The 9,545-nt window shown below is 53.7% G+C and overlaps 2 protein-coding genes across 2 annotated transcripts; one reads left to right on the forward strand and one right to left on the reverse strand.

Moving 5' to 3' along the window:
- Nucleotides 1–542: 542 nt before the first annotated feature.
- Nucleotides 543–5,504, forward strand: GLOTRDRAFT_70036 (DUF625-domain-containing protein). The gene is made up of 12 exons (XM_007863895.1): nucleotides 543–918; nucleotides 972–1,143; nucleotides 1,200–1,328; nucleotides 1,383–1,582; nucleotides 1,629–1,725; nucleotides 1,774–1,851; nucleotides 1,922–2,844; nucleotides 2,944–3,076; nucleotides 3,138–3,311; nucleotides 3,364–3,533; nucleotides 3,585–3,745; nucleotides 3,805–5,504. The coding sequence occupies exons 1-12, from the start codon at nucleotides 628–630 to the stop codon at nucleotides 4,571–4,573; spliced, it is 3,297 nt and encodes a 1,098-aa protein (XP_007862086.1). The 5' UTR covers nucleotides 543–627; the 3' UTR covers nucleotides 4,574–5,504.
- GLOTRDRAFT_135974 (uncharacterized protein) lies at nucleotides 5,077–8,815 on the reverse strand (the record flags this gene model as incomplete). The annotated part of the gene is made up of 4 exons (XM_007863896.1): nucleotides 7,423–8,815; nucleotides 5,898–7,331; nucleotides 5,685–5,846; nucleotides 5,077–5,634 (listed from the first exon to the last, which is right to left on the reverse strand). Exons 1-4 carry the CDS (start codon nucleotides 8,278–8,280, stop codon nucleotides 5,077–5,079), a joined length of 3,012 nt encoding a protein of 1,003 aa, XP_007862087.1. The 5' UTR covers nucleotides 8,281–8,815.
- Between the last annotated feature and the right edge of the window lie 730 nt (nucleotides 8,816–9,545).

The raw sequence follows: 9,545 nt of genomic DNA on the forward strand, positions 1-9,545 counted from the left end.
GGAGCACCTGAAAACTAGGAGGGGTAAAACTATATAGAAAGGCATAAAAGCTATCTTACTGGTACCCCCCCAGTGTACACACCCCCCGTGAACTATTGTCCCTCAGAGGAATTTATCATGGCTTGTGAACCCAATGTTCAGCCCTCAGTGACACTGTCAATGCTTGTATTTGCTTTTGTCTATGTCAGACCATTGGTGCATTATATACAAATAGAATGTGCTTCAAATTCCATAGGTATGCGTGCCACTGCTTGTACTACATCCCGTCGACTGCTGGTGGAAGGCCTCAGCCGCTACCGCTTTCGGAATGCTTAGTCATACTCGGTGATCTCGGGGAGACGATTTCTTCCAGCCGTCCTATAGCGTTCTCCTCCTCTGTTCATTCTGTATCCGGTAATAAATTAAAAATAGATTTGTATTACATAACATTGCACGTGCGCCCTAGTAAAGGAGGAGCGAGAACGCTAAGGACGGTGGTTTAGGAGCCTGCGTCTGTCTACGCATTTTCGGCTTTGGCGGTTGCAACACCGCTGCATGTCCTGAACCGCCGCCGTATATACCACCATATTATTCTAATCCCTTGTTTGTCTATCATATTCGCTATCTGGGCATTAGTTCTTTCTTGTCATGAGCAGCGACGGCGCTGCCGCGTCCGCCGTGACTTCTGAGCTGCAAGACTCGCAAACCCAAGCTCCCATCACATTACCGGCCGATGTCTCTCATGAGCCTGACATCACCCCTTCTGACATTACAGAGAACGGAACTGGAAACACCGCGGGTGGGGAGGATGGGAAAGACGTGGCGCAGGAGAACGGGGCGATGGAGGAGCAGCACGAGTCGGGCGATGCGGCCGGATCGAATGAAGAGGGGCACCATGAGTTCATATTCGAGGACAACTACGATCTGAAGCGCGTCAAAGTGAGTTGGATTGTGGTCTTGAGCAATGGCTCGTCGTCCCTAATATTATCAAGGTGTACGAACTGGTCGGCTCGCGTTGGGTCGATCAAGGCACTGCGTTCTGTTCTCCGTACCAAGAAGGACCATCTGAAGAAGCCTACCTGATAGCGCGGTCAGAGGCAGACCCCCAGACCCTCATTCTCCAGACGTCAATCCGAGCTAGCGATGTATATCAGCGGCAACAAGGTGCGTATATGCGCGTTTGTTTCTGCGGGTGATACTGAGAAGGTAACTGATATCAGATACGTTGATTGTCTGGACGGAGCCGGACGGAGTTGACTACGCGCTGTCTTTTCAAGACCCTGATGGGTGTCTGGAAGTATGGAACTTCATAGTCACGCGACAAAGGGAAATGAATGCGGGAGGCACGGGTGAGTACTCTGTTTGTTACGTCCATTCGTGGCATAGCCATATCGTCGTGACAGAGGACCAGCAAATGACAAGTTCGCCAAATATTGGGCCGGAACCATCGACACCCAATGGAATCTCGACAGCAGCCATCGTCAGGGCTGGCCGATTGCCACCTCCGGCTCTGGGGGTTATAAGCGAGATTGAGCGAGCAATCAAATCACTGGCCCGCACTGCCCACCTCAAGGAGCGAATGTGCGAACATATTCAGCAGGAAGTGAGTGACAACAGCCTCGGCTGAGTTTATCTCTTATCGCGAGTAGGGATACATCAAGCATCTAGTAGACGTATTCAACCAGGCGGAAGACCTTGAGAGCCTCGATAACTTACATGCTCTTTGCACCCTCATGCAGACCATACGTAAGTTCTGCAATACAGTCCCGAGGTAGTGGCTAAACACGCACGCAGTCCTCCTCAATGATCATACCATGTATGAACACGTCCTCGATGACGACGTCTTCTTTGGCGTCGTAGGCATGCTCGAATGTCCGTCTCTCGCTAAGTCGCCTCAGCATGGCTCGTTCACTCACGCCGGCCCTCTGGTTATTATCCGTAGATGACCCCGAGTTTCCCACGTATAAAGCCAACTACCGCGAGTTCCTGGGGCAGACCACGCGCTTCCACCAACCCATCCCTATCCGTGACGAAGTCATCCAGAGAAAGATACATCAGACGTACCGGCTGCAGTTCCTCAAGGATGTCGTGCTCGCGCGCGCGATTGACGATTCCACGTTCAACGTACTGAACTCGTGCATCATTTTCAACCAGATAGATATCATCACCCACGTGCAGAGTGATCAAGCGTTCTTGAAGGAGATCGTGGAAATCTTTGAGGAATCGGACGTTGGGAGCGGAAAAAAACCAGAGACTATGGACAAGGAGGATGGGAAAGATGCCGAGAAGCCTGCTGACGGGGATAAACCTGAGGACGCGATGGATGTCGACGAACCGCAGAAGTCTTCCAACGGGTCGGCACAACCCAACGGCCACACTGTACCCAATGGAGACGCAAGATCTAGGCCACCAGAACGGAGCGAGTCCCATCGACGAGAGGTCGTTCTATTGGTCCAGCAGCTGTGTGCTATGGGTAAGAATGTCCAACTCCCCGCACGAATGGCGCTGTTCCGGACTCTGGTAGACCGAGGTCTTCTTCTCGCCGTGCAATGGGCATTTTCGCACTCTGAGAAGACAGAAGAAGGGAGACAGATGATCGCTGCTGGTGGTGAGATCCTCTCTGCGATGCTGGACCACGACACAAATGGAGTCCGCGGGTACATGGTCCGGAGACAGATCCAAATCACTGGAGAGACGGGCAAGGAGAAACCTGCAACTCCTGCAGCACCGGAAACCCTACTGTCACTGATGTGCAGAGTCTTGTCTCAGAGTCGCGATTTGGCAGTGCAGAGCCAGATAGGCGATTCTCTGAAGTTACTCTTAGAGATTCCTCCTGATGGCGGACTTGATGCACCAGCTGTGAGTGTGTCCTCTTTTTTGCCTTCCTTGTGTCCCTTCCCTACTGCACGCATCATGCCGGCTATACCGTACGGTTTGTTTAGCTCATGTGCGCGTGCTTGACAGGCTCTTGGTATCAAAATGCTTACAAGGAAAGACGACCCAAGTACGGAGATCTTCCTGGACTACTTCTACAAGCAATGCATCGACACACTGTTCAAGTCCCTCACTGACTTACCAGACTATAAGAACGTCACGGGTAGGCTTGTTTGACTGGTCGGCTTTTCAACGTTTCACCTCATTCTGTGTCGTTCCGTCAGATCCGACCCTCGGTTTGACACGAGAAAAATCCAATCTTTTCCTCTACCTTTGCGATCTCCTGTCAAGTTTCGCCCTACAACACTCCTTCCGCAGTCATTTCTACATCCTGTCCTCTAATATCGCTTCTCGAGTTGCCTCACTACTAGGCACGCGAGATAAGCACCTTCGCCTTGGTATGTCTGCCACCACTCGTGTCACTGGTGGCTTGTAACGCTTTTCGCCCAGCGGCTTTCCGGTTCTTCAGGGCACTTCTAAAGTTGAACAACAGGAATATGAACGCGCACCTCATCAAACTCGACATTCTCAAACCCATCCTCGATTTAACCGTGCGCGAGTCTCGCAGAGACAACCTAATCAGCTGTTCGTGTCAAGAATTCTTTGAGCATATGCGCCGGGTAAGGAGGCCGTAATTTGCTCTCCGTTCAATCTACTGACTGACAATACAGGAGAACATGAAGGATCTCATACATCATTGTATGACTACCCATCAGGCTACTATCAAGAAGCTTTCGGAATCGGGTCTAGGAACCGCACGATTCAAGGCGCTCATCCGCCGCTATGAGATGAACATTGAGCCTCCACCCATTGAGCCTTCCAAACCAGAGGCGTATGTCCACTGTTATCTTTTCACGAGTGCTGCTAAAATGTCGAGTCTCTTTCTTGCAGAACACCGGAGCGGCGCAGTATATGGGGTCAGGGGCGATTACTGGAAGCCGAGGAGGAGAGCTATTTCAATACCGACGACGACGAAGAAGAGATGACCCTTCTCACTTCTCCGTTCCCGAGAGCGCAAAGCACGCCGCCCCCTGGTGGTATAAGGCGAAAACGCTTAAGAGGGGGTCCAGCAATGAGACCTGTTCGTCCTCCGAATCCCACCCCGCTTCGGTCCCCTTCCCCCGCTCTTGGTAGTCTATTGGACTACGAGGACGAGGACGAGCCTCCGAATGGGTCCATGGAAGCTTCAACGTCGCAATTGCCTTCTTCCTCTCCGAAGCCGAGTCCTATCTCCCAACCTTTCTCTGGAGACGAGGTGCCTCCCAGTCCGACGTTGTCCCATAGGCAAATACCGGCCAAAGTCTTCAAGCCCATGGAGGAAGACGAGGATGAGACTGATCGGGAGCTTGAAGCGCTCCTGTCAAAATCGGCCTCATCTGTCCCGTCTTCGCCAGCATCCTTAGAGCCTCTAACTCCGAAACGGCGGAGGGAAGACGACGAGGATGATGGGCTTATGGAACGCCTGGCGAGCAAAGCGGTCAAGCGACCTAACGTGGGCGTCGAGGAGGAAAAGTCAGGTCGCGCTACGGAGCCCAAACAGTCGGATGAGGCTCCACGGAAAATCAAGCTGAAGTTCGGTGCTACAAGTCTAGCGGTAGCCTCAGCTTCGCCGTCCCCGGTACCTTCAGAACTCAGTGCGAAGGATGGAGACACCGGGTAACATGCGTGCTTATGCGTAGGATACCTGTATGATTGTCTAATATGTCCAATGCACACATGAACGATTAGAGTTCATTGGCTATCATTGCAAGAGATCCGGGATATAAAGCAGCTTTCGCGACTGATGTAGCATACAGGGAGGATTCAGACAAACGATAAAGAGGTGTAACCTCAAGGAGATACTAGTCAGAACAGCGAGCATGGTATGCAAAACTGGGGAAAGTTGCTGAAAGGAACGACAAGACGGATTGCGGGAACTCATGTAGAGAGAATGGATGACAAAACTGCAAACGGCGCATAATAAGGTGACGCTGACAAAAGGAGATATATGTTACTAGTGATGGATTGAGATGGGCGGAAACAATTTGCGGGGGTAGGATGAAGAATAAGAGATGAGCGTCCAAAACGACAACAACACATAACCTAAAGAAATATATGCGAGCAGAGTATATGGATATGATCATAAGTGAATATACACGTGATATATGCAGAATGCGTCTCGAATCAGCCGGCACGAGCGGCCTCTAGGTTGTTGGTTTGCGTGGACATTGAGTGAGGAAAATGCTCGTTGTTGCTGTCAGCGCTAGACTGATCGGGTATAGGATGAGGAGACGGAGACATAGCGAAAGGCGAGAACGTCGATGAGGTGTAGCCTTGCGGATTCCCTCTTGGGTAGGCTGCGTTTGTCGCCTGCGGGTTATATTGTTGCGATGAGGGCGATGGAGAGAAGAACCGAGGTGGAGGCGAAACCGAATAATGATATGTGGGAGATGTCATGCCAGAGGTGTCGCGACGGATAGAGCGGTTCAGGTCCGGGTCTATGTAAGTGGGCTGAGGTTGCCTGGGCTGAAAGGGTTCCGCGAAGGCAGATGGGACCTGCGTTGAAGATTGTCCAGCACCAGCGTGCTGCTGATGATGCTGGTGACCGCCTGTCGTAGGTGTACGGACTCCTAACGGATTCTTGCTGTACGACAGGCGTATGCCACCTCCTTTAACGAGGCCACCCAACGGATGTCCGTACAGTTCATTAAGAGCTTTGGTAGCGTAGTTGACATCCTCGAACTAAGAAAGAATGAGAAATGTGACTCGCGAAAAGAATATTATGTACGCACCTCAACGAAACACATCGGTCCATTACTCTTCTGCCTGAAGCATAACTTACGGTAACCTGGACGCCGGGAGAACAGATCACGAAGAGCATCCTCCAAGTAGCTTGGCGGATAGCCCGTAGGCATCGGCGACGTTGGCAGGTTCCCAACATACAGCGTGTTAATCTGAGAGAGCATGAGCATCCCCTACAACTGACGCCATCTCACAGCACTCACCGGTGGGTTTTGATCTCCGGGATTGCCCCTCGTACCAGAGCTGGCACCAGACGACGGAGAAGGCAGCTGCGGTGATGTCGAACCTTGACTCATCGTCAGGCCCGCCATGGACCTCGACAGCTCGTTCTCACTAGCTTGCGACCCAGATACACTGGATGCACTCGACGGGGGTACCGACCCGGCATGACCGTGGCCGACGGTGCCAAACGCAACCTGTTGGCCTTGCGGGTCGGCCAACGGGGAGTAGGGCCTTGCTGGCCGAGAGGGTAAGGATGGATGCGACGGCAGGGAGGATGGATTCGTGGGCGGAGATAGCGGTGGCGCAGTATTGGGCATGTTACCTGGCAGGTCATTATCCGAGACAACTGACGACGCCGACAGCGGCCCCGCGGACATAGGATACACGGCCTCCCTATTGGGCGGAGACGACTGAGCGCCAGGTGATGCAGGTCGAACAGTGGCATTGGTCAAGATCGGGACAGACGGTTTCCTATAAGTGCCAGCGCTACCCCAGGGATTCACCCCCGCAACACCTGCGAAGCCGTCGTACGCTGACAAGTTCGGCATCGAAGCTTGCGAGTGTGATCCAAAACCGTTGGCGGCCAATTCTACACCGGGTGCTAAACGGCCAGCAGGAATCGAATGGAAGGCATCGAATGCGCTGGTATTGCCAGAGCGCAACCTGGCCTCTTTGCGTCGCCTTTCTCGTTCTCTCTCGTCTTCCTCTGCACGCTCTCTGGGTCCGCGCGTGCCGAGAGAGCCAAGACCCATGGTGATACTGAGCTCTCGCTCTCGAGTCGCCCGATGTCGCTCGTCTTCATCGCGGTCGCCCGCGTGGATCCTGCTCTCCCGACGAAGACCAAGGGCAGTCATGGCATCTCTATCCCGCGAACTTAGCTGTTCGCCGTAGCCCAGCCCGTCAGACGCTAAAGGTACTGCGCCGCCGCCGCCGCCGCCACCGCCGGTGCTTGAAGATGTCCCTCCCAAGGGACCAACACCTCGCTTCGTGTGCAGATTCTTCTTGGCCATCTCAGCCTTCAGCACTGCGCCCTTCTCAATATCGACACGCCGGCCCTGCAACTGGTCTCTGGCAGCCAGCGCCTCCTCCCGAGTGCGGAACTTCGCAAAGCCGATGATCTGCTTGCGAGGCGGTTGTGCAGGCGCGTTGTGTACGAAGTGACCGTCGTCGGGCATTGCAGCGGGCCAGGAACTAGTGGTGCCGTCGCGCCCGCCATCAACAACGACACCGCCTTGGTTAACGGTGACAAGATTGTAGGGGTCGTTTTGCCCGGCATACGAGGACTGGTACTGGAGGTTCCCTCCCCTACCCAGTGCATTGCTAGACCCGTAAGCCGTCGACTCCTTATTCGGGATCTTCAGGGTCGCAGCCTCAAAGCCGTTGCAGAACGTGAACATATTCTGGAATTCGCGTTCCTAGAATAGACAGAGCGCGGTAGAGGCAAGGCGAATCACTGGTCAGGAACGCGCTGCAAGCATGGATCAAAAGCAAGCGGAGATAACTCACCGACATGTCATCTGGGAACCCGACAACAAAAATAGTGGATATCTCTTCCCCTGATGCTCCGGAGGCACCACCGCCATTCACATGATTCATCCCCGGAGCCGCAGAAGTGGGGACGGTAGCTGTGCTCATCCCATTACTAGGTAAGTGAGGGCCGAAGGGCGTTTGAGAGTGCATGCTCAGGCCGTTAGTATAGCCCATCTGCGGAGCAGTGTGATATGTTGCGTGATGGTGCTGCGATTGCGAATGCGCCTGTTGCTGCGACACTTGAGGGTTCGCGATTAAGCCAGCCTTGCCCACCTGGTGAGACTGCAGCAGAGTCGAACTAGCACTGTACGGATCTACATTGTTGTACGTGGGTTTAGGGTTGGCTCCTGAGAAACCTGAAGCCATCTGAGGCGCGCGGTATTCCAACCCACGCGCCTGCTGCGCGAGTGAGTCGTAGCCAGAGGAAAGGGACGATTGCGTCGGCGATATCTGTTGTTGGAGAGATAGTTGCGTAGAACCATAGATATCGGTGGTAATGGAATATGGTTGGCTGAGGGTGTCGCGGAATGCTGCAGCAGAAACGCCGGTAGAGGTGGGATTATGCGACCGATTGTTGGGGAAAGCGTTGAATAGAGCAGATGAGCGGTAAGGGCCGCTAGAGAAACCGTCTATTCTCCCTTGTTTAGCTTCCTCGGCATCGGCAGGGGTAGGGGTGAGATCGGAGGGAAGCTGGAAGCTGCTATACAGAGATTGATGGCTGGCACCTAACGTACCCTGCGTGTTATATGAGTCACCCAGAACGGGAGATTTGAGATGGGGAGGTAGCAAATCGGGGGAGTGGGGTCGGGACTGTTGGTTGTTTTGGGATGACATGGTGAAGGTATGCGCGGCAGATGGAGAACCGACAGAAGAAGAGCCGGAGATAGAACCCGATGTGACCGGCGCAGCCTCTGAGTCAGACGAGGATACGGGTTCCGCGTCTGCTTGCGCGTCAAGACTGTCTAAGAGCGATCTGTTGATCAACTCTAACGGCGGACGACGAGGAAGGATGGTGGACGCCAGGATGGGCAGTTATAGCACACAGTAGGATGTTACTGAGGGGACAAGGAAGATGTAGCGTGATGAGTAATGTTGGTGAAACAAGTCAGAACATCAACAGCTGGGGCGCGAGCAGGAGAGCGGACGGGGAGAAACGCGAGACGCGGTCGGTGGTGGTACACGGGAGGAGGTATATGACAGTATTGAGGCTGTTTATCGAGGACGACGGCGGCGACGAGGCGGTATATGCGCGACGCGTGAGACCGGGGAATAAATCAACAAAAGGATCGCGATGGAACAGAAAGCAGCAAAACGAAGCGGACAACGGAGAGCAGAGCGAGGTGGAGATACGGAAAGTGCGTCGAGGACGTGCGAGACGGCGAGCAAAGGGGCTCGGGCGCTGTGGCTGTCGACTTTGGCGTACGATCGAGTGGATGAAGGAGGAAAGGAAGCGGGCGGGTCCGAGCGAGTTCGGCGAGACGCACGCCAGTCACACCCCCAACATGTTCGCATTTCACGTTCCCACGCACGGACCATCAAGCAAACAATGGTCAAACATGCCACAACCTTAACCTCACCACAATGGGAAACGCCACGTGGCCGCGGCTCAATAAGGGAGCGCCTCCTCCGGCTTGTCCGCCCAAAGGTGCTCGTCATTCCCTCGTTGTGCAGCATGGACAGACATACTGGATGACTTCCCGTAAGCCAAAATTCTAGATTTCGCAGTTCTAAATGCCATCAGCGTACCTGGTCACACTCGCTGCCAGGGTGCAATGGCAAAATAGAACAGTTCGTCCCATCCGTAATGCTAGACCAACGCTCGACGACTGCAAGTCACGACCATGAGGTCGCTTTCCATTTATGGCGAGCGGATCGCTCAATTTAGCAGGTGCTGATGGCAGGTTTGATACGCGGACCTCAACCGAGGCTAAGCGAGCGTTTAGAGTCGTCTGGAGATTTGGAAAGGGGGGTCGACCCCCCCTGCTAGATTTAAAGTTTAGAGACGGTTTTTGCTCGGCGAGCCTCATCAAAACTTGGTCTAAGCGAGAGCGTGACAAGACGGCATCTCGGCTTGATGCGTTTAGAGATTTAGAACTGCT

Source organism: Gloeophyllum trabeum (assembly GCF_000344685.1).
Source record: "Gloeophyllum trabeum ATCC 11539 unplaced genomic scaffold GLOTRscaffold_00002, whole genome shotgun sequence".
Lineage (NCBI taxonomy): Eukaryota > Fungi > Basidiomycota > Agaricomycetes > Gloeophyllales > Gloeophyllaceae > Gloeophyllum > Gloeophyllum trabeum.